General features: G+C 32.1%; 1 protein-coding gene across 11 annotated transcripts in view; it reads right to left on the bottom strand.

The window, feature by feature from the left end:
- RNF111 (ring finger protein 111) overlaps positions 1–24,596 on the bottom strand; it is a 73,656-nt gene that overhangs the window by 30,404 nt on the left and 18,656 nt on the right. For all 11 annotated transcript variants that reach the window (XM_016126865.2, XM_016126864.2, XM_036238619.1 and 8 more), the window contains 2 exons: positions 12,762–13,654; positions 1,466–1,592 (listed from right to left, as the gene is read on the bottom strand). In XM_016126865.2, the coding sequence (XP_015982351.1) occupies positions 1,466–1,592; positions 12,762–13,635 (1,001 nt within the window). In that variant the 5' untranslated portion in view covers positions 13,636–13,654. The remainder of the gene's footprint in view (positions 1–1,465; positions 1,593–12,761; positions 13,655–24,596) is intronic.

Here is a 24,596-nt window from a genome sequence, read left to right as displayed (position 1 = left end):
TGAGTGGAGTACCAGCAAAAATCTTTACGTATAAGGAACAGTTTCACAGAGGCCTTAGTGGTCCCTATGAATATTGGTGGCAAGTGTCAAATCTTGACACAAATGAATCTGAAACATGCATTCTCTCTTAAGGAGAAAGGGCTAAGAGCCAGCTAACTAGTGACAAAGTTAATATCTTAGGTAAAAATTAAGAAAATAGATACGAGTTGTGAGCGCTATGTGTCTTTTTCAAGATCATTGTCCATGGTAAATGCACATGCTTGAACATTAGTTGTCTCCATGACAAGACAGATCTCTGGGTCCACAAGGAAAAAAAGGTCCTTAATTTTGGCAATCCTTGCTGCTCATAAAAACTGAGTCAGTGTCACACTAAGCACTATGCACAGTCACAAGATAACTGTGGCACATACTGTAAAGTACCAATTTTCCTCAGAGTCTGGGAAAGTCATTTTGAACTTAAAACGAAGAGGGATATATTATAGAATGCTCCCTTCCATCCCATTAGAAGTAGCACTCCAATGGGAAAGTGACTAGTGAAGAAGCACATTCTAAGTACATTTGTAACATGCTTCCACAATAAGAATCTTTTTTTAATCGATAACACTACAAATTAAAATTCAATAAGCAAATGCATTTCTAAATTCATTCCAATACAAAATTAAGATTCATCCATCGATTTATTTGGTGTAGTAAATGGAACAAAAAAACATTTCACTGCCTCTCTATTTATAATCACCTAAAGCACAAGATGAATACAGTATAATATAGTGTTGAGGTTTTTCTCTACCTTTTTGGGTCGAAGTGATTCTCAAAAGAGCAATGTCATTTCTAGTTATTTATCAAAATAAATGAGGATTTTTTCATTCATTTATCAGTACATGGCTTAGATGAAATTACTGAAGAACAAAAAAAATTCAAAAAATGTGTTTTATACTAGGTTGCCCTAATAGAATAGCACAGACTTCACTGCTATCAATATCTTGAAACGAGTAGATTAATAACAAAAAGGAATACTTCAACATCAATATTCCTTAATATTTTTCTTCACTTTTAAATTTAGCATCACCCCAAATAGTTATTAATTATTCACCTAAATTTCAAAGGAGTTCATGGATTCTCTGAATCATAAAACAAACTTTATTTTGTAAAACACTAAGTAAAATTACTGTTTTTCTATAGCAATGACTCTTAACTCCCACTGTACACTTAGGGTGCTTAAAAAATACTAACCCCTAAGATTCTGGTTCAGGTGGTCTGGGGTATAATCAAGGCAACAATACCTCTTTATTTTATAACCTCTCAGGTGAGTCTGGTACATGCATACTCAAACTAGGACTCCGAAAATAAATAAATAAAAATAAAGAAATAATGCAAATATCTGCAACAACTATTTATACTGAAAACTTCAAACACAAATATTTATATTGAAAACTTCAAATATACAAACTAAGAATTAAGATCTTACCGATAGCTTTCTCCAACTGTTACAATCTCCACTTCACTGTCTGTTGAGGTAACATTAATTTCTTCATTTGCAGTGACCTGGGGAGTAGAGGAAGCTTCTATCACCACAACATCTTCATCAATATTTCCTGGAAACAAATAAACAAACAAAAAACATTTAAAGGGCATCTGTGAGATAAACAGTACTCTATTAAATCTGCAGGTATTCACATGTTTATTTCCTTTTATAATTTTTGTTTGTCCTTTACAAATTTTTAGGTCTCCATATGAATCTGTATGATCTTATATAGAAAAATTAACACTAATATCTAAAGATACTGATTTAAGTTCTTGTATAAGATATTCACATTCTATAAGATATTAACCTTTAATATCTAAAGATACTATATTTGCTGTATGTTTTCTCCATGGTTGTATTTTTACGTGATATGACATTCTTTTAAGAAACACACATTAGCTTTTTAGTTTTATGCTATAAAATCTGTAATGTTTTCGTACATGTTCTTTTCTAAATTACTCTAACTACGGAGTCCTTCCTTATTTAGAGAATGAGTCCATATTATATTTGGTTCACTGTGTTTCCTTAATTAATAACTTCATCTAGAACTAATTTTTGTTTATGACATAAGATTATAAATAGAATCCAGACCTGTCCCTCCCTGGCTAACTAGCTATTACCATACTATTTATTGAAAAATCCTTCCTTTTCCCCCATTACATTCTGATACCTCCCTTAAATATTCTTATGTTTTAGGTTATATTTTGAAGCCATCTATTCACCTCTTTTGATATAGATTCTTATATTGAAGTAATTTTAATTGTATACAGTTTTTCTGAGGTATAACTTTCATACTTTAAAATTCACATTTGTCTCAAAGATATTTACACACCCATGCTTATAGCCAAGAGATGAAAACAACCCAAGTGTACACTAGTGAATGACTGAACAAAATGTGGTATATACAGAGAATGGAATATTATTCAGCCTTGAAAAGGAAATAGAATCACATGCTACAATATGAATGAATCTTGAGGTCAGTATGCTAAGTGAAATAACCTGAACACACACATGCACAAAAAGTGTACATTTTACTGATTTTAGTAAATTTACAGGATAACCATAACCCTAATCCAGTTTTACAACATTTCCAACACCCTAAAAAGACCCCACATGCCCTGTTTCATCACTCTCCCTATACTCCTAACAACTGACCTGCTTTCTGTCTGTCATTACAGATTATAGATAGTTTCAAGAATTCTATAGAAATGGAGTCATCCATTATAAAATTTTTGTGTCTGGCTTCTTTCAGTGTACTTACATTGCAATTTATTCATGTTGTATCAGCAGTTCGTTTTTTTATTGCTGAGTAGTATACCATCATATGAATATACTACAATTTGTTTATCCATTCTTCTGTTCACGGACATCTGGATTTTTGTTGCTTTTGGCTATTTTACAAATAAAGATGCTATAAACATCTGTCTATAAGTCTTCATACACCATGTACTTTCATATCTCCCGGGTAAATACTTAGGAATATAATTTCTGGGTACTGTGGTAAATTTATGTTTAATTTTTTAAAGAAATGCCAAATTATTTTCCTAAGTGGCTCTATAATTTTCCATTCCCACCAGGAAAATAAGGGCTCCAGTTACTCTAAATCCTCACCAATAATTATTATTGTCCCTTTTTTATTATAGTTGTTCTAGTGGATATATGGTGGCCCCTCATTGTGGTTTTGATGTTCATTTCTATAATAACTAATGGCGTTGAGCATTTTTTCAGGTTGCGCTCTTTGCTGCTTATTTCACTTTGATGAAATGTCTATTCAAATCTTTGGCCCATGTTTAACTTGAACTTTGGTTTTATTGTTGAGTTCAAGTTCTTTATATATTAGGAATACAAGTCTTTTATCAGATATACTATTTGTAAATGTTTTCTCTGAGCAGTAGCAGGTCTTTTCATTTTCTTAATGATTTTTTGAAGCATAAATTCTTTAATGTTGATGAAGTCCAAATTAACAATTTCTTTTATGGATTATGCTTTTGGAAACATAATTAAGAAAAATCTGCTTAACTGAAAGTCACTGAGAATTTCTCCTATGTTTCTTAAAGAAGCTATATATATAGTTTATCTCTTAATTTAGGCCTATGATCCATTTAGTTAATTTTTGTGTCTGATATGATGTAAAAGGTCTAAAAATTCATTTTTCTTGCATGTGGATCTACAATTTTCCCAACACAATTTGTTGAAAAGACTAGAATAATTCTATTTTGATACCTAGTAGATTTAGATTTTCCTAGTTATTTTTCAAGATTATAAAATCAAGGGGTAAAAAAATATCCTCAGATTTGATCTGTCCTGGCATTAAGCAACACTGGTGAAGCCCTGATATGTCTACGATACAGATATACTTTTTCTCATCCAAAAATATATCTTCTACCAAAGCCATCTTTTATAAATCTCTAGAAAAATTCTAGGGTTTGGTTTTGATTACAAATAGAACTCTCCATAAAGCTATATAATGTTATTCATAGAGGCCAAATATACTACTATTAAGATTATTCATAAACACTTTATTCTTTTCGCTGCTCTTGTAAATGAGTTCCCTTTCTTCATGTTTTACTAGTATGAAGGTATATCACTGACGTTTTTATGTAACTCACTGAACTCTTGTTTACCACGATGACAACAAATGGTTTAACTTCCTTGTCACTGTAATTTACGCAGTCTATATTCCTTCGCCTAAGGCCCTATTCCTTGGCAACCCGGAATTTCATCTCTAATACATCTCTATATATCAAACATCTGCCCTACTTCAGAAGCTGCCCAGTATTGGAGGAGGTGTAGACCCATGACAAAGATCTACAACATATTCTCTGATGCTCCAAAGAGGAAAACAGAGTAGGCACTGGTAAATCATAGAGGTAATGAAAGAAGATCTGATTTGGAGAAAGTTATTTTTTAAATAGTTCATAATATTATATTTGTTTTTTAGAATATTTGCAAATGATTATATCAATAGAAAAAAATTAAGACTTAAAAACTATGAGATGTGCAAGTTTCTGAAGTACTTTCTAAGTTCTAAAGATTACACGCATAGACAATATATTGAGATAGAATATATTTTTAACAGCATAAATATATCTTATAAGCAGAGAAAACAAAATAGCGGCACTCAAGAGGCTATTTACAATAATATCCTAGATTCATGTATTTAAAACTAAAAGCCGTGTGTGTGTGTGTAAAACACCATGGATTTTCTTTTATAAAACTTCCCTTATTTTGACTCGCCACTGGACATTACCATTCTACAATGGAGAAAAGCTACGTCTATGTATCAACTTTATTAGTGATTTCTCTCCACGTACGTGTACATGAAATTTCTTTCAAAGTCTCTAAAAGATAACCTGACATTTTAATAATTTTAACACCTTTTACTGTTAAGTAAAGTGAAATATAAATGTAAATGATAAAGGACACAAAGCTAGCTTTGCTAATGCATTAAAATTCAATTTATACAATTTTTTATGAAGAAATTGTGTAACTAAGGTTATATAAATAACTCACCTAAGCACTCATTCTATTGCTTAAACAATCACCATTTTTCTAAAGAGGATATTTATAAGCATAACCTGAACATAATACATAAAAAGTAACTAAATATAATCACAATAGACAAGAATTTGTCATCTGCCATCTGTTTTCTCTAGAATGGTAATTATTTAAAACAAAACTTAAAGGAAACATTCCTAAAATTAGGAAGTTAACCTTAATACGGCTTTTAAAATATCAGGAAAAGAAGCCACTTCTAATTGAGCTGATTTTATTTTCACGTTGTCTTTTACATTTAGAAATATGAGTACAGCTAAGCACAGTTGTGGGACTGTAGGTGATCTTAATTATTTCCTTTAAGATTATTTATGTTGTCTGTACCTTTTAAAACAGCATGAGAAAAATAATAAGCAACAGGCTAGAAAGAATGTAGGTAGTGTAACAATGGTAACAAAAACAATGGCTTTTCTGACAGTTCTTCATGTACTCAACATTTATTTCTCTTCCCTTTTAAGACACTACAGATCCCCTTGGCAGCAGCTACCTATAAACAATGTTAGCCAATGTAATCATTGATTATCCTGGTCCCTCTATGCCTAAGTCTGGCATGATGCTAATAAAAAAAATAGCTTCCAATTTGTGAACATATATTTTGTGCCACAATATTCTGCATGTCCACCTCCATCAAAAAACTTACACTTAGAAAGTGTAAATGATTTGTTAATCAGACAGTCAGCAATACTTGGAATTCAAACCTAATTCCAATTCCAAAGCTCATACTCTTTAAATAAACTATATCACAGTTCTACAGCTACTCAACATGTTGGTGCTAGTTACAAACAAACAGCAGAGAGCTATCAGGATTAACAGAAATGTCCAAAACTGTTTTGTGGTGATGAGTGCACAACTCTAAATTTACTGAACTCATTGACCTGTACACTTACACTGGATGAATTTTGTGCTAGGTTAACTGTACACCAATAAAACTGTTAAAAACAACAACGGCAGCAACTAAAAAGCATTCCCTGCAAGATACTAAACTAGACTTCAACAAATGTAGACATGCCGTATTCTGGAGTAGGAATACCCCAAATCCTTAAGATGTCAGTTCACTCTAACTTAGCCTACAACAATCCTGATAAAAATATCATCATGTGTCTCTCCACTACCATCATCCTCAGATAAACATGTTGATTATAAATTTACTTAGAAGAATAAACAAGCAAGAATAACCAGGAAAATACACAAGAGTCTATAATTAAAAGTGTACTTCTAGTGCCTAAATACCTATACCTATGAACAAGAATGACAATTCTAAAAACAGATCCACATATCTATGGAAATTTAACATATGACAAAGGCCACCAGTCAACAGGAAAAATAAAATTTTTAATTATTTGTTTTGGAACATCTGCAGGGTCACATAAAAAAACTGGATCCATTCTTCATACTGCACATGAAGATAAACATCTGAGGTTTAAATACAAAAAAAAGTAAACAATACAAGAGCTATAAAAAAAAATGAGTTAGTTTCCTTATAGATTCGGAGGGGGGAAAATTTTCCTAATTATGATTTGAAACCCAGAAATAGTAAAGATAAAGGTTGATTAAATGTAACTAACCAAAAAAATGTTTAGCATGGTAAAAAAAGTATATAGCAAAGTAAAGACAAATTTAGTGAAAATATGTTATTATACAGAATTTATATGTCTAAAATACAAACGTTTCTTATAATAGATGGAAGAACAATGACCAAAATGCTGATTTAAAAAAAAAAAGAAACAGGCAAAAAGATTTGAACAGATGATCACAAGAAAACAAATGCAAATGACTTTAAATATATGAAAAGATATGCAACATTATTCATAAAAAAAGAAAAGAAAAATATATAGACATACTATTTCTTACCTATCAGGTGGACCAAAAAAACTAATATCTGACAACAACTTCTATTAGAAGAATTTTGGGAAAACAGGCACCCACACACTGGTGGTGGGCATCCAAAACGGTTATAATCCCCATAGAGAGAAATTCGGCCCTATTTTTAAAAAATACATATGCATTTATCTTTGACTCAACAATCCCATTAGAATTCTATCCCAAAGATATGATGGCAAAAATATTAAATGACATATACAAAATAACAATTCATTGCAGTGCTATTTGTAATAGCAAATGTCAGCAAATTGTTCATCAAAAGGATGAACAGCTGTACAGAGTTGGACTATGGTATAACTAACTATACAATGAGGTACTATGAAGTTGTAAAAAAAAAAAAAAAAAAAGGAGGAATAAAAAGTAGTGACAAGAAGAATGAAAGTACATACATCCTTTATATCTCTTATATATACTTTTATTCCTCCATAATATTTCTCTAATAATTATACATATTGTTAACTGAAAAAAATCAAGAGATACTTTTTAGGTAAGAGATGGGGAATAGAAGAGTATATATACATTTTTGCTTATATTTTTGAACAGAAAAAAATGGAATACCAACCAAAACAAAAAAATGAATAAAAATGGTTATCTACAGTGGAGAAAAATAGGAAAAGGGGTGCAGAGGTAAAAAACTAGACCTCATTGAATATATCTTGTTTAAGTTTGACTTTGGAACCAGGTAAATGTTTAACATAATTAAAAGGCAAAATTAAAATTTTTAATAAATTTCATTAAAAAAAAAACCTCAGAAAAAAGTAAATAATGAACCCAAATGCATACTAAATTGATGGAATAACCACACATAAAATTGGCCAAGACCAAAAAGAAATCACACAAAAAGTCTTATATTCATTAAAATTAAATTGTAAATATTTTCATTTATATTGTTATAAATGTTTATGTGTATTTATAGTATGTACAGAACAATGTAGGAGTAAAGAGCTCCAAATACAAAACATAAACTTACATAAAAACCCTAATCCTAAACTCTGAATAGAAACATTCATATAAATTATTTAATTACTTCTTTCTAAAATCTCTACATTCCTAACTTTGTCCATGAAAAAAAAGGCTAAAAAGCAATGACAACCCAGTAGAACAATGAACATGTTAATTTCTAGTTTATAGCCTCCAAATAGCCTCTAAATAAAAGGAAATCAGGAATACTTAAAGAAATCGCTGTTTCCAAGCTTGGAGCAGGAAATGTAAAGAATGAATTTGGACCATCTTGTTTCAGAGAGTAAGGAAGTTATCAAAAACTACTGGGGTAGTATCAAAAAGGAAACTACTGGGGAAGTTATCAAAAACTACTGGGGTGGTATCAAAAAGACCCAACTCAAATATGCTCCCCACTGGTCAAGATGAGACTATTTGAGCATCAAAAAGAAAAAGATTGCAACATACTATGTTAAAATTTATGAGTTCATGATGATACTTTAAAATTAAAAACTTCTTTGGATATTGTTAGAATATCAATTCGCACTGAAAAGTAGTTAAAAAAAAAAAAGGTATAAAATCAAGCATTCATCTTGCCTTTCTTATATGGACTACATTTCAGAGTAACCAATTAGTTAATGAAGGAAGAACTCTTCCTTAATTACAGAAGAACTTCAATTAGTAAATGTAAGCAGAATGAAAGAATTAGAAAGTCAACATTTTGCACCCTCTAATGAAATAATGGATCTAGGCAAGATCATCAAAACTGTTAAAAAATATTACATGATATGTCGATGGAGACTTTATGGTGGATCATCTGAATCCTCTAATCGATTTCAAAGTACACAGCACCACCGAGGAAATGTTGCTGAACTGAACCTGAACCAAGCTTTTAGATCTAGCTAACAATTTGTAGGAAATACGCAGTGTATAAAACAAATTAAACGGTACAATGTCTAGAAACTGCTCTGAAATTCTCTGGGGGTTGGTGGGGAGTGAGAGTCAAGAAATGAAATAATGCCAAAAACTGAAACTGGATTATGAATATGGAGGAGTCAACGGTATACCTTCATTTTTATGTGTGAAAATTTTCATATAAAAATAACAAAAAATAACTATCAATGTTAGTTCTGGAAAAGGAGAAAATTCACAGATTTAGACATAATTCCTATTAAGAATTCACAATTACAAGGGTTGGTTATATTCTTAATGAAACTTTCAAAACATTTAAGTCAATACAGTATACAGTGCACTTGGAAAAAATGAATATACAGGTATTGGATAATTTTTTAAGTTTTAAATAAAAATATACAACTATTGGGCTTAAAAAAAATAGGAAATAGATTTCTTAGTCCTCATATAAGGTAAAATGGGATCTCTAGTTTGAGAAAATTTCCACAGATAACATCACTCATGGAGTCAGCAAGTGCTCTCTCTCACAAAGTGGATGAGGATGATATACTCTTGAAAACTGATAACAAAAAATAATTCTAGCAATTACCATGTCGCTGATGTCTAAATGCCTAACTGTGTGAATATAATTATTAATATAATTATTAATAGAAAATGTGGGTACTAAGGTGATATAAATTATCATTATTCAACATTTTATATATGCAAATCAATTAGTAATTTCATTATAAGACTATTTTAACTATAGCCCTGAAAGTGTCTATTTCAAGGTAGCCTCCTCAGAAGGAAAACAGGACTGATATATTTAGGCTCTCTTATTTGGGGGCATATATATGGTATTACATTTCCTTCAAATCTGGAGGAAATATAATGTATAAATACTTAACTAATTAAAAAGTAAATAAGGAGTTTATCATATCCACAATTGGGAAATCAAATGCTTTAGCACTATAAAATAAAATTTTAAGCACCAGTTCAGATAAGGCTCACCGAACAGATGACAAATATGACACTAAAATTAACTTCTACTCTCAAACTTAGCTTCTATTAGTTTATTTTAAAATATCTAAAGTTCTTGGCAAATATTATCAGGAACAAAACAAGATGAATAAGTTCTGAACTGGCAACAGGGAATAATTCAACGTCTAACAACACAAGCTGCACATCACTTGGCTTTCTGACTTTATGAATAGAGTCCTAATAAATTTAAAATGCAATTAATGATGAAGCAAGAGGAAAACAGGGAATTCCCAGAAATCTACTGATTACAGCAAATGAATTTGTTATACAATGTAAATTACTGACTAACATAACTCATTCTTAGGTGTCTTGGTAAAACCAGTTAATTATCTACAACTCTTGTGCCTTAGAGTTTGATATAACAAAATATCTAACATGGAAAACATTCTTTCCATCAGTTCACTACAGCAACAGCCAAGACGTGTTGATAAATAGTGTATGAAAAAGTTGTCTCAGTAACTCCACAATAACTAATATCTAGACAAGTCACATTATTAAAGTTTAGTAGATAAATCTATTTAACAGTTGAGATATTCCAACTCTCTCCTAACTCCTAACACACACTAAAATATACTGGACTTGGAGTCAGAAAGCCAGCACTATAATTATATCTAGAAGAAAACCTCATCTCTTAAGAATCTAAGGAAGTCAATTTTTTGAAAGTTGAGATTTCTTGATAACAGAGCTAAGTCCCATCAATATTTCAGTTTTACTGTTCTGAATATAAATTCTAAAGTGGTTTTCCAAATGTTTCATCTATAACATTGGGATGATAATAGAATCCACCTCATGAGAGTGCTGGATCAAATGAGAATAAACATAAAATACTTAGAACATTACCAGCATAGAGTAAATGCCCAACAAATGCTAGGTATTTTTATTATCATCATGACATCATCCACTATTAAGTGATACAGGAATTTGATGCAAACTCCTTGGAGGGTATTCTAGTAATAACTGCTAGCAAACTGTTAAATACATATACCTTCTGATATATTTTTAGAAATTACTCCTTAAGAGATGCTTGCAAAGCTGTGCAAAAATGTGTGTACAAGGTTGTTCAATGTAGCAAATACCTTATCAACAAAAGTTGGTTAAGTAAATTACGGAACAGCCATACAAAGGGAATACTATGCAGCTGTTTTAAAAAATAACTATACATACTGATATTTTAAAAATTCGATTATTTACCCTTACATTTGCTTTCAATTTTTTAATATTACTTCTGGCTAATAAGACTGAGGCCTAAGAAGAGATTAACTTTTTATTTTAGTACTTTTAAAATTCCATACCATTTGTTATTAAATCATTATTTTTAAAGAAAAAAGCTAGTTTAAAACAAAACGCTGGTCTAGAAACCAGAAAACATCAGGAGTACTTGGTTTCTCAATTTTTGGATTTGTATTCCCAGAGACAAACATTTAAGAATAATGTTTAAAAATAATGTAGATGAAATAATGTGTTTCTACCAGGAAAAATAATAAACCACCACATGTATAAAACATCATGAGTATCAAACAAGACTTAAAAATGAATTATAGAGTTTGCATTTATCTTGAATATTTGACAAAATATGGATTCTTTTCCTCCTAGAAACTGATACTGAACTACATTAACTCTTAACTCTCACGCCTCCTACAAATATCAGCTCCTTTGAACTTCTGCTTCACATCACCAAACATCCTGCCTCATTGACTTCAAGCAGAAATTGGGCTCTGCTGATCCCTCTTTCAAAACACCAACCGAGAAAAAATGTGAAATGTGACAACAAACCAAGACAATTCCTAGTCTCACCTCCCTCTTAAGACCTCAGGAAATAGTTGCTGTAACCTCCTCCCAGCTGTACTGTGATCTCAATGAACTCTTTTTAAAACAATGTTTGGTTAGGTTAAAAAAAGAACTAAACATGGCTAAGACTGATATTAAGAACAAAGTTACTAATTTCAGAGTTATAGAAAAATAGAAATAGAAAAGGAAAGGGAGGGAGTCTTGGAAAAGGAAGGAACCCACAGAAAAGGAGAAAAGAGAGAGGAAGAAATGGCGTATCTGCACAACAGACCAGCAAGCTCTTTGAAAAGTTCTTCCTATCACCCACCAGTTCCTTGTCCTGTCACAGGAAATTAATCTTTTCTCTCAGTTCTGATTTTATTCCTCAATACTCACTTCACCAACTTCTTTTAAATTACAACAGTAAAAATGGTATATATGGAACATACTTATACTTCAGAGGCTGTCTGTACATAAACTTATTCTAGTTAAATGTTATTGGGGGGACAAGGAGAGCTCAGTCAACCTAATCCTCTATCAATTCAATTTTAGCCGATTAATCATATGCTCTACTGAGTACTGTCACTAAAAGTTTGTGTTCTGTTATAAGAATAGGTTACCTCTCAAATACTTGAAACTATTTTTTACTTATAAAGAACATAACAAGGTAATAATAAACAATAATAAGGCACTTAAAAATAATATTAAGCAGTCTTTTTTAGTGACTAGAATTGCTCTTACTGTGGTTGAATGTAAAAGAAATCCATCACACATCTGTCTGAAAAAGTATTCATAAAAGTTAAACATACTAAAGAAGTACTACAGGGAAAAAATCATACCATAAATCAATACCTCATAAAATATGTATAAAATGGTGAAAATTATTTTCTAAATAAAGAGAAAAAATCCTGCGTGTAATTGTCAGAAAAATAAGAAACTAAAATTTTTCCATTTAAAATATTAGAAAATTTTAAAATTTGTATCTTAAAACTGGAGCCATGGTTTAATAATATAGCTGGTAATTTAATTATATGGCTTAAAATAAAAGTCAATAGAGCCTCATATTCCTTTTAATTACAATGAAATCACTAAAATGTAGAAGAAAATAAGCATAAGCACAATACAATAGCTTCCATGGTTTACTCAATTTAAGAAACATTTTTACCTGAGGGAACAGCTGGATTGTTTTGGTGGTTTTCACTGGCAGAAACAAACAAATCTTCTCCTTCAGTTGATGAACTGGAAGAGGATTCACTGCTGAGGTCATTTTCACTGGAACTACTAGAACTCGGGAGCAAGGCATATTTTCTTCGAGCTAACACTTCTCGTTTTTTCCTCTGCATTAATATCCTCTCTTTTTGTTTCTGTGTCCTCTGTGAGGAATTATTTTTTACAAATCTCTTTCTGCATGGAAGTCTCCTTAATGAACTGCTATGAAAACAGGGTCTTTTCATTAACAATCCTGAAACGGATTCTGTCTCAGTCGGAGGCCACTTTTGGGACCGTGCATTATGAGTTCTACTTTTAGCACTTAAAATAGCCTGGGAATGTCTTACAGAGACTCCTTTATCCTCATCCGAAGTCACAGTATCAGAATCTCCAAAATGCAGACTAGATGAAGGAGAAGAAAGACAATCACTAAAAGAGGAATCATTATCTTCATCACTTGGTGTTTCTAGGTGTTGCCTCAATCCTAATATTCCCTGGTTCTCTTTAACACAATTTTGCATATATGAAGGGCCAGCCTGCTGGCTTTTGCGTTTTTTCCTCACAACACTTTTTTCTTGCTCTTGTTGGTTACCATTCATGTCCTTTTCTTGTTTTTGAGAATCATCACACAAATGAGAGAATTCATTCCCCACTTTACTATTAATCATCTCAACCCCTGTAGGAAAACTTTTGGCTGCCCCAATGGGCTCTGGATGTAAGAGGATCCCTTTTAGACTCTCCTGTGTCTTTGGCGCATCAGAAGGAATCTCACTCTTCATATCCACTTTTATAGTATACAGCTTGTTATATTCAGGAGTCCATTGAGACATGGGAAACTTTAAGGAAAGCCTAGAAGACACAATTAGATATTAAAAAGATTGTTAATATGTTTTATTATACTATTTAATTGAATAGTTCTCAGATTTCACAGAGAACATCCCTGTAAAAGGGGAGAACTGCCTTTCCTCATCAGGATATAAAATGGCTATAATGAATCATTTTCCTATTCCTATAAAATATTTTTCTGTTACATCTACACCTATACCCAATTTTTAGAAATACAGTAAAGATCACAGAACATAAACCTACTTGAAAACTTCTGTTAACCAAAAACTGATCTTACTATCTTCCTACCTTTAACTATATAACACACACATTAGGTTAAAATCAAACGATTTTCTCAAAACCTGTTATAATAAAATAGATAAAAGGATTAGAAGTCAAAAGATTCAGATGAGGCTACAATGGTTTTCTCCCAGTATCACATTTTAAAGCGGTAATTATATTAAATATTTCTGTATATCTATACAGTTACTATGTTTGATGGATTACTACAAATAATGAACCAGTATGAATACAGCTTCCCTTTCCCATGGTTCCTTCTTCCTTCATACTACTTTAATTTCTAATGAGAATCTAAACTCATTGAAAAACAGTAGGTATAACAACTGCTTTTCAGAAGTTTTATATACAGGAAGACTCAAGCCACTACTGTGAGCTGATGAATATTATTCAGTTAAAGCAGCACAGAACATAAAATCAAACTTCCTACAACTAATCTAAGTGTTATCAAACCTCTATCTTCTAACTCATTCAAAATCTGAAATTAAAACTGAACAAGGTGACTTGCAATTAAAGCATCTACATCAAAGCAATGTACATACAAGAATATGATAATATAAAAGTAGTAAATATACTGACTCAAAATGGAACATATTCATTGAAAGGTGGTTGATGTGACAAATGAAGAGCTTTACTAGTACAAAATATGATTTAACAACATTAACATTTTTACCTTAAATTTTTATTGAAGTATAAGACAGACACATATATTCTAAGTTTACAGCTTAATGAACTCTCAACAAAATGAACACATCTATGTAATTAGCTCCAAGATCAAGAAACATAAGATAACCAGCACTACAGAAATCCCCTTCCAGGCACTTCACCCACCAGGAATGGTAACCACTATTCTAACTTTTAACATCATAGATTAGTTTTGTACTTAACATGCACTTCTAACCCACCTTCTGAAAGGAGGGGAAAAGATAGATGTTTAGTAGAAAGTTTTTCCTTCTCTACAAATGACAGTTATAGGAATATATAACTTCACAGGTCTCTTACTTTACTTTAGTATATAACTATTATTACAACAGATAACTATTATTAAAACAGTAAAAGATGAAACATTCTATTTTTATACAAAGTTATCAAACCTCTATCTTCTATTGTTATTATTTTATTTACAAGAGTAAGCAGTGCTATATCCAAGGGTAAGCAGTGCTATATCCAAGATGAGCCACCAAGCCCTGTCTGGAGTTCAGCAAGATCAGTAGTAAAGGAGGAACAAAACCATGAGTGAAAAAACCATATGGGCACAGAACAAATTACAAGAGGTAGACAGTCAAGCATGGATCACCATAATTAAATGCAAGAAAAAACAAGTCACAATGATAAGCACAAGCACATGTGATTTAAGATTCAAGGGGGCCGAGTAGGATGGCTATAATAAAAAATACAGATGATAAGTGCTGGCAAGGAACCTTTGTGCACTGCTGGTAGGAAATGTAAAATGGTGTAGCCACTTTAGAAAGCAGTTTGGCAGTTCCTCAAAAGATTACGGAGTTACCATATGATCCAGCAACTCTACTCCTAGACATACCCGATAGAAATGAAAACATACATCCACGTGAAAACTCACACACAAATATTCATAACACTATTAGTCATAACAGCCAAATAGTGTAAACACAGATGTCCATCAACTGATGAATAAATCCATACAATGGATTATTACTCAGTAATCAAAAGAAATGAATACTGAGTCATGCTACAATATATGAACCTCAAAAATGCTAAGTAAAAGAAACCAGTCACAAAAACCACATATTACGACTACTTTTATAAGAAATGTCCATAATAGGCAACTTAATAGAGAAAGTAGTTACTGACTGCCTAGCACTGGGGAATAAGAGGAATGAGGTGTGATAGCCAAAGAGTACAGGTTTATTTTCAGTGAACTGAAAAAGTTTTAAAATTGATTGTGGTGATGACTGTTCAACTCTGTGAACATTCTAAAAACCACTGACTTGTACACTTAAAAAGGGAGAAATGTATGATATGTGACTTATATCTCAATAAAGTTGTTGCAAAAAAGTCTAAAGGGCAAGTATCAGGTAACTATGCAATCCTCTTTTGATCAGCATCAAAAGAATCACTTCAAAAAATCTTAGATTCTTCCAGGAGTCGATGTCTCCCAGGAATTGTGTTGAGTTCAATCTCTAAGAAAAGTCTTTATACACTGAAGGGAAAAAAAAAACACAACAGTTTTAGCCTCCTCATCCTTAACTACAAAGTCATCCTCTTGGTCTTGGTAATGGAGATCCTAAGAGGCAATGAAAACTTGCCAAAGGACAGATAAATTCTGGGAACAGGAATCCATAAGTGAATTTACAAAGAAATGATTCATAGCATAATTTACTAAATTCAATTTCTCTTCCATCAGTTTATGCCCCAAAGCCAAAACAATGAACTCTTTATGGTTAACTTTGCTCTGGGTTTTGGTTATGTTTTTTTCCTGCCCAAGTGGAACGTAGGGGAAGGGAATAAGGAAGAGAGGTGTTGTATGGTATGGTGTGTGTGTCTGTACACCAGTAACTGTTCTCTGAGTTATGTCATGCAGTCATTAAATGCAAAATTAATACCCTGTATTACCTGAGATGGTCCCACTAAGGGAGTACAAATTCATGCTCTACTCTGAACTGAAAAGAGTAAGCTCACAAAAAGAAATAAATATCAATACATTTTTTTAAACTAAAAAAGGCAGCAAAACTAACCTAAATGACCAATAAAAAATTTTCTGAAATATGATGCTATTTGAAAAAATCATAATCTAGTCTTTTATTTCCATAAAAATTACTGGCTGCTCTAATTTACAAAGGAGACAAGTTATGTAGTAGATATACATTATGACTGCTTTGCTATTATATATTATTTCAATACTGAGACCTTAATACTAGACCCACTTTGTACTGGTTTGATCCAATCATTTTATTGCTATGTCATGGTGGCAGCCTACCAATTACTCCTGACAGTGCAGAACCACTAGCAGTAAACCTTACATGAAAAAAGCAAAAAAGCTAAACATGCTTATTTCTAAAACAAAAATTAGAGTTAGGATTTGGCAAAATAAATTACGAATTAAGTATATGTGAGCACAAGGGGGGGTAAAAACCCATTAAGATTACTGATACAACTTTGAGGAACTCTACCTCTAAAGTGATTTAGAAACAGTCATTTTTATTAATATGAACCTTCACTATCAATGATAAACACACTTAATAAAAATTTGATGGTTAATTTTATAGAATGCTAAAGGAACAAGATTTTAAAAGAAATCCATAAGATGGTTTTGCATTTTTCTATAAAAGTTTGAGATTATCAGAAAATGAACTAGAAATATATCTACTGTTTATCTTTTCTCATGTAGTGAAGTGGAAAAAATTAATGTTTGTACCACAGGTATTTTACTTAGGGCATGTTTTAAATTTTTAATTCTTTTACTAGTATTTGTTTTACTATGTATCTGTTTAAGAATAATCAAGTCCCTGAGAGAATAGTCTCTCCTACTACATAAAGGCTTTATAACCACCGCTACTTACAGCTAGATAGTATGGACAATATGCTTTGTTACCTATTTTGAATAGTCAAAGAAAATTTCATTAGGAAGAAAGATATCTTTCCCCTCAATAGGCATTATTCTGGGCTCATAACTAGATTAGCAAAGTACTCGAAATAAACTGAATTTCTTAAAGAGAGATTTTTGCTCTTACAGGTACAGGAGGACACTAATAAAAAGGAGAGACAAAACTTGATAAACTTAGCAAATAGTAAATAACCTGAAGACTGATACCTGGTAGAAAGAAGAAAGTTATACTCAGAATAACTATTATTAAACTGCCAAGACTTAAACTCAACTTCTTTTAGGCGGCTAGATATGAAATAAAAACGTGAAAAAAGACCAATGGTTGGGGCAACCTATCCTGATTAGACAATAAAGTTCAGAAGATAGACTATTAGCTATTATTAAAAGACATATTTGAATTCTTGTTGACCAAGAGAATCAAAATGAAACAAATAATTACAGATAACTCACTAAAAGTTCTAAAAGAGGAAGTATAGTTATAATCGGAGCATAGAAAAAAATAGGATAGTGTAAGGGACTTCCAAGATAAAAATCACAGCATTCCAGTTTTCTTCACCTTCAAAGATTCATCCTCCAGAACACTGTAGATTTGTTCATAGTTCTATGTTAAGCTGCTCAGAATTTCTCCTTCCTTTTCTTAGAACCAAAGTAAAATCTTAATAACCCTCTGAGTAGAGAGGAAAAAGGACAGGGAGCCTCACTAGATGGCTCTATGCTGATATAATCGGGGAGTGTCCTATTATTTGCTGTTATGCAGTTAATCTTATGGTTGCATTTAAAATTCATTGAATTAAGAATAATTTACATGGAGAGTGAAGAGATTGAGACCGAAGTTCAAAGATGTTCACTATACCCTTTAACTTAAATAGATATCCAAAGGGGCAATGACTTGAGAGGAAGTGAACATGGGATAGCCATGTGAGGAGATTCAGAGACATCTTGCACTCCATGTTGTGCTGGGTATTATTGCCCACAGTATTAAAAGGATTAAAGGTATAGTACAATAAAGTCTAGAACTATCACACTGAAATGTGCCTTAAAAAGGTCTGCCCAGGATCACTATTTTCTCCTCTGAGAAGGTAAAGGGGAATTGAAAAACAGAGAGCATCATGCTTACATTTAGAGACTTTAACATGGTTTGACTTATCACCAGCTAAGGCTTACTCTGTGAATGAAGAGTCTTTGTCCCTCCTGAGTACAAACTTGACCTGAAATAACTTAGGGTAGAAAACCAGCTGACTGACCAAACCACTAAAGAAAATGGACCAAAGAAGCTATAGCAAATCTGAGAATGGGAAAATGTTATGGAAAATGAAATATTCAAAAGATACTGTGATAAACAAGGTGATTTTCCACATTTAGATGGGATCACTGGCAAAAAGGAGTAAAAACAGTCAAGCAAAGCTAAGTGTCATTCATTAGTATATTAAAAAGGTCTGGGTTCAAGTCTTGACTCTGCCCCTAACTAGCTGTATACCCTTGGGCAGATTACTTAAACTTTCTACAACTGTTCCTCATCTATACAATCAGTATAGTAACAGTATCTACCTTGTAAAGTTACTGTAAAGGTTAAATGAGAGTACCTAGCCAAGTACTTGGCATCATGGCTATTATTATTGTCTTTTCTAGAGGAACAGTTACATACATAAGACATAATGTTTAAGACCTTCCTTTATGCCTAGAAATAAATGAAATCCTTAGAGTCAAAGAAGGGCATAAAAACAACAGTTTCTATAGAACCTTAAAGTATAGAAATAAAGGACTAAGTTTCTTTGGGACAAAACCTATGAAGCAAATAATTCTATAGACTCTCCTCTACTATGGAGGACTGAAGTTTGGGGAACTGGATGTTTCAGCTCCCTAATTTGTAATACTACATATTCTACTTTAAGAAAAAGATAAACATCTCTCAAGTAACAGGTTTTTATTACTCAATAAACGATTATTCTTGTTTATCTTGTTTAAAATATTCTAAAATCCCTACGTATTAGTCATCAAAGAAAAAAACATCTAACATATATTTAGGTCTATCAGTACAAACTGGGTGGAGTTCAGTATATTATAGTCTACTGCTCTAGCCATGATTGTGTTATTATCAGAGCCAGTAGCAAAACGAAGGGTGTATCTATCCTGGCAAGCCTAAGAATCTGGGAGTCAGTTTCAACTGGTTAGAAAGGCAGTACTACAAATCATAAGGAACAGTACACAAATGTCTAACATTTCTGGTATGAAACATTTTGGGACTCTGGAATTTACACTGTAATGTGAATTACGAAATACAAAAATATTGCTAATTATCTATTACATAAAATATATTCTATCAAGAAAATCTAAAAAAAAAAAATCAAGCAAAAGGCCTGTATGCAAAAAACTACAAAACTGTACAATACGATGTAAAAGACAATCCTCTTAATTGGAGACATCTCATTTCTGGCTTAGCAAAGACTCCAAACTGGCTGTTACGAATTAGAAGCAAGCCATAATTTTTTAAAATATAAACCATAAATACCATCGCCATGGACATGTTAGGCCTTTAAAACTATTGGATTTTTTGAATAGTCTGAATACATGCAACTAAAAATTGCTTCAAATTCATAGTTCACACTTAGTTTCTCATTTTTTTGTTCACTGAACTTTCAAATAACAATTAATTGAAATATAATGAGTTATTACAGTTTTATGAACAATTGCACAGTTACATGAACTGAGGGGGGTAGAAAAGAAATGGAAAATTTGAACAGAAGTGTTTGTTTAGGGTATAGCCATAAAATAATCTGCTAAGTAGTCTTTAAAATAAGGTAGGTTCTGTACAAACTAATATAAAAAGTACAGATAACTTTTTAAAAGTAGGTTGCAAATAAGGCTTTTCTAATATGATCTTTTCTGTAAAACAACTTATTTTATATATACATAGGGAAAACAGAAAAATACACACTTAGTTTGGGATTGAAATTATAGGGAAGAGATTTATAATACTAGATTAGGAGTTTCTTTCACCTTTTGTGTTACAAATTTCTGTATGGTTTGAATTTTTCATAAAATAATCACTTGCTACTTCTGAAATCAAAGTACAAGGACTTTTTTTAAAGGAATAAAAATAAACAGAACAGAATGTGTTTTATTTTTCCAATGGACTAGGACATAACTGTTAAATGCAGATTGTTATAAAATCAAATATACGCCTATGGTTTTCATGGAAATCTTAACTAGGCATAAAGTTCCTCCTAAATGACCAGAAAAGACCACTAAATCCTGACAGCTTAATGACAGAATAGGGTAGAAACTGAAAGATGGCATATGACTGTTGGCAAATTTCAATGGAGTTGTCCAATTTGAGAGTTAATTATGCTTTCTTTAACTTATTGATACTAGTCTACAGATCTAGCCATGTTTCTGAACTTATCTCTATGAAAAAATTTTAATGCTTGGAAAGTAATAGCTTATCATCAAACCATTCACAAAATCTTCCATCACTAAAAGCATAGTAATTAGTGTTGGATTAACTGAAAAGCGTCAATAAGAAGTCAGAGAATAATGTACAAGGAAAACAAACCTCCACAATCCTTCCTTCTTGATACTTTTTCAGATAATCGACCAACTTTCAAAGCTTCAAATTTACAAACTACTCTTAGAGATTATTGTTGTTTAAACATCCAGTTTCCAACACTGAGTTTCAAGTAGACTCTAGGTTTCCTTGGAGACCAGAACTCAATAAACTGAGAGTTCTTTTTTAAAGCAATAGATGCTAACTTAAAGTCGATTAATATTTTTAAATATGGAAAGATATGTGCTTTAATATGTCTAATATCTTTTCAAAATTTAACAATCTGCACAAGCTAAATGTAGAATTAAACTATACTGCTAAATAAGATCTTAAATCTTCACATGAACACACTGAACATTTTGAACTAATTCTTGTCAATAATTTTAAATTGCTTGGCCTTGTTCTTATGAATAAGCAATCATATATGTTAAATGATACTGAAAGACAAATCAAAATCAAAACTACAGAAATAAAACCTATTGTGGCTCACACAAAACTCTTTGAAAAGAACCACCTCAATGAAGCAGTGAGCAAGCACATCCTTGTGAGAAGCAGATCTACTTTTGAAATAGCTAAGATGGAACATAATTTGGTGGGCTAACAAAGATGAAAAAATTTGATTGACATGGTATATGTCCAGCTCGTAATTAAGTATGACAGAATATAAATAACCAAAATATAGAATGTTATAAATAATGATACAAATGAAAGTAATAATTCAGAATCACATAAGAAGAAGCAATTGGTGGTGTCTCTGGTAAAGGCTTCATAGAGAAGTTGCCATCCAAGTCAAACCACAAATGATGTACAAGGTGATGATGGTAGGCAAAGAAAAAACCCTTTACTTCAAACAATGCTGAGAGGTGGCAAGAAATGGCAATCATGTTTGGAGTGTTTGTTTTTGTGTTTTAGTGGGAGAAAATAAACTGGAGTCAAATCATCAAAAAGTGAAGAGTTATAAGTTACTGCTTAACAACACAATTTAGGAAGATTTAACTGAGCTGCTGTCAACAGGAATAGACTAGAGGGAAAGTCAGGGAGATCGGGCAGAAAGCTTTGCTGTGATGGGAGTCAAAGGGCAGTTTTAGGAGGTGAAGGGTAAAGCGAAGTATGAGATAGGATAGGTAAATGTAAGAGTCATTTAAGACAAAGAAATAAAATATAGAAACAGAAATGAAGAAACAAGCCAAGGACAATTCTGAGACCTCTTGACTCGATATCTGGAAGAAACATAAGTCACTGTCATAAATAAAGTCAACTGGAAAGAGAATGCAGAAATCAAGTCGTGGATAGATTTTTGATTTTGAAATAATAGTTAGACAATCAAAAGAAATATGCCTACAATACCAAGTCAGAAAATATAGATTTTAACATTATTTACTTGGAGGAAAATAAAATCGCTAGAGTCAATAAATTACTTCCATCAAAGTAAATATAGAGAATAGTTAAAAGAGTTTTGGAGGGTATGCACCATAAAAGTAAGGCAGCAAGAAAAGAAAAAAGAAAAAACCCTTGGAAACAGTAACAAAATCAGAGAGCAGAAAATCTGAGAAGGCAAAGCCCTGGAAGCTATCCTTCCTATTTATTTATCCCCTCCTGACTTCTCATTTTGACTAACCACCAAGTACTCAGTAAAACATCTCAGTACTAGCCAGCTCTATAAATCAGTGCTTCCCATTTTTTACGTCATGACACACACAGAATATTATATCTTTTGAGCATTTAGAGTAGATAAGGTGGTTCTCTCTTTCTATAAGATGTCATAGCCCTAGGGTATAAGCCACCCCAGAACTCTCCCTTGATGCTTTAAGGGCTAAGGGGATCAGTATCTCCACATACCTGCAATCCAATCATGCTACACTAGTTAGAAAGCTCTGCACTAAACTCCTCATTCCTTTCTTCTGTAAACACTCTTCAAACAATAATTTTTTTTACCAATCAAACCACTTGCCTTTGCTTTTAGGCTACTGCTATGTTCTTTAAATCATCCTAACCACTGCCAAATATTTTTAATTGAAGAATTTTTTTTTAACTTCAACTAGGCCAATAATAACTACCTGGTAATTCTTTCTTACAGCTATTTGTCCATTCCTCATAGTAAAGGACTCGGATATTTATTTCCTCAAGTCCTTTACTCCTTTTACATACTTTCATTTTAAATAAATGACTAACCCTGCCTCTTCAGAGAAAATAGAGGCTATCAATAATAAATTTCAACATCTTCCTTCCCTTTACCCAATCTCTAACTTTTCAATTTATATCAGGATCCAGTCTATATCAAATACGCCATCCTGTATTGAAAAAGATGTTAGATATAAGCATCCCTCTGCTCAAAAAAGGACAAAGCGGCTACTTTATGCTGTTAAAGCAGCCCAACCAAAAGCCACTATAATGAGTTGTTAAGTGTATTAGTATAACTTCATATTCTTTTGTACCTACTCTCCCAACATGGAAGGAATTAAGGAAGGTAGGGAAGGAGGGAAGGAGGGAGGGAGAGCTGATTCACTAAATTAAGGGCTGAATCTCCAGAATTGACCAAACGAGCCAAAATACCAATTATGACCTTGAAGCCTTCAACATTTGTCAGAGCAATGCTCAGCAAGCTAGAATCACAAATTGCAGAACACTACAAAATTATGACATTTTGTAATGAATGCTGTTTTTGCTGGTATCCCACTTGGCCTTAAACATACTCCTACCCAAGCAAATCTTTATGTTAAAACATGGTATCTTTCATAATTCAGTTACTTATCATTCCCTTGCATAAAATATTCTTCAGATCTCATCATGTTGTTCAAATAACTCCCTTTTTCTCTTTCTGTAAGGCAGTAATAAATACTATTTCTTCAAAAGACAGATTTTCAGCAACTTCAACTCTTGGAAACACAACCTAAAGGAAAATGATTTACTGAAGGGTCAAAATAATTGTCAGGAAGGCCACATGCAGTTCAATACTCAAAGATTATTTTATTTTACATATAATTATAATAAATTGAGTTGTCTGGATTCTAGGCATAACAGCACTTAATAACAATTAAGAGGCATTTGCCCCAAAAACTAAAAAGTCAGCAGTCTATTACTTTGTTGCATATTATTATGTGAACAGATTCTGAGGGCAACATTGTGCTATATAGCACAGAATAAAAGCCGATGTTCGGAAACATAATTCTGAGCAGCTATACAGAAACAGATTGTTCTCAGTAAAAATAAAACAAAACACAACATATGTTAGGCACATTTATACTAATTAATAATTCTTAGTTGCTTACCAGGTTAACATGGTAACATGCCAATTTTGAGTAGCAATATTATGTTTTTATTGAAAATGTACAAAATGAGGTGAAAATTTCAACAGTACAAAAAAAATTGCATTTAAATTCATAAAAACTGGTAAAAGAATAAAAAGTTAAAGTAGTATACAAAATACTTCCAATATAAAACTACATTCCTAATATGCAAAGAGCTTCTTCAAACTGATGAGGAAAACATAGGTGACTTCTATCTTTTTTATGTTTCGCTTACTTTTTATTTTTGTTTTGATA

The sequence above is a fragment of the Rousettus aegyptiacus genome, unplaced genomic scaffold, assembly GCF_014176215.1.
Source record: "Rousettus aegyptiacus isolate mRouAeg1 unplaced genomic scaffold, mRouAeg1.p scaffold_m13_p_3, whole genome shotgun sequence".
Classification (NCBI taxonomy): Eukaryota; Metazoa; Chordata; class Mammalia; order Chiroptera; family Pteropodidae; genus Rousettus; species Rousettus aegyptiacus.
Note: the sequence above shows the minus strand (reverse complement) of the source record. Positions and strands in the feature narration are given on the sequence as shown.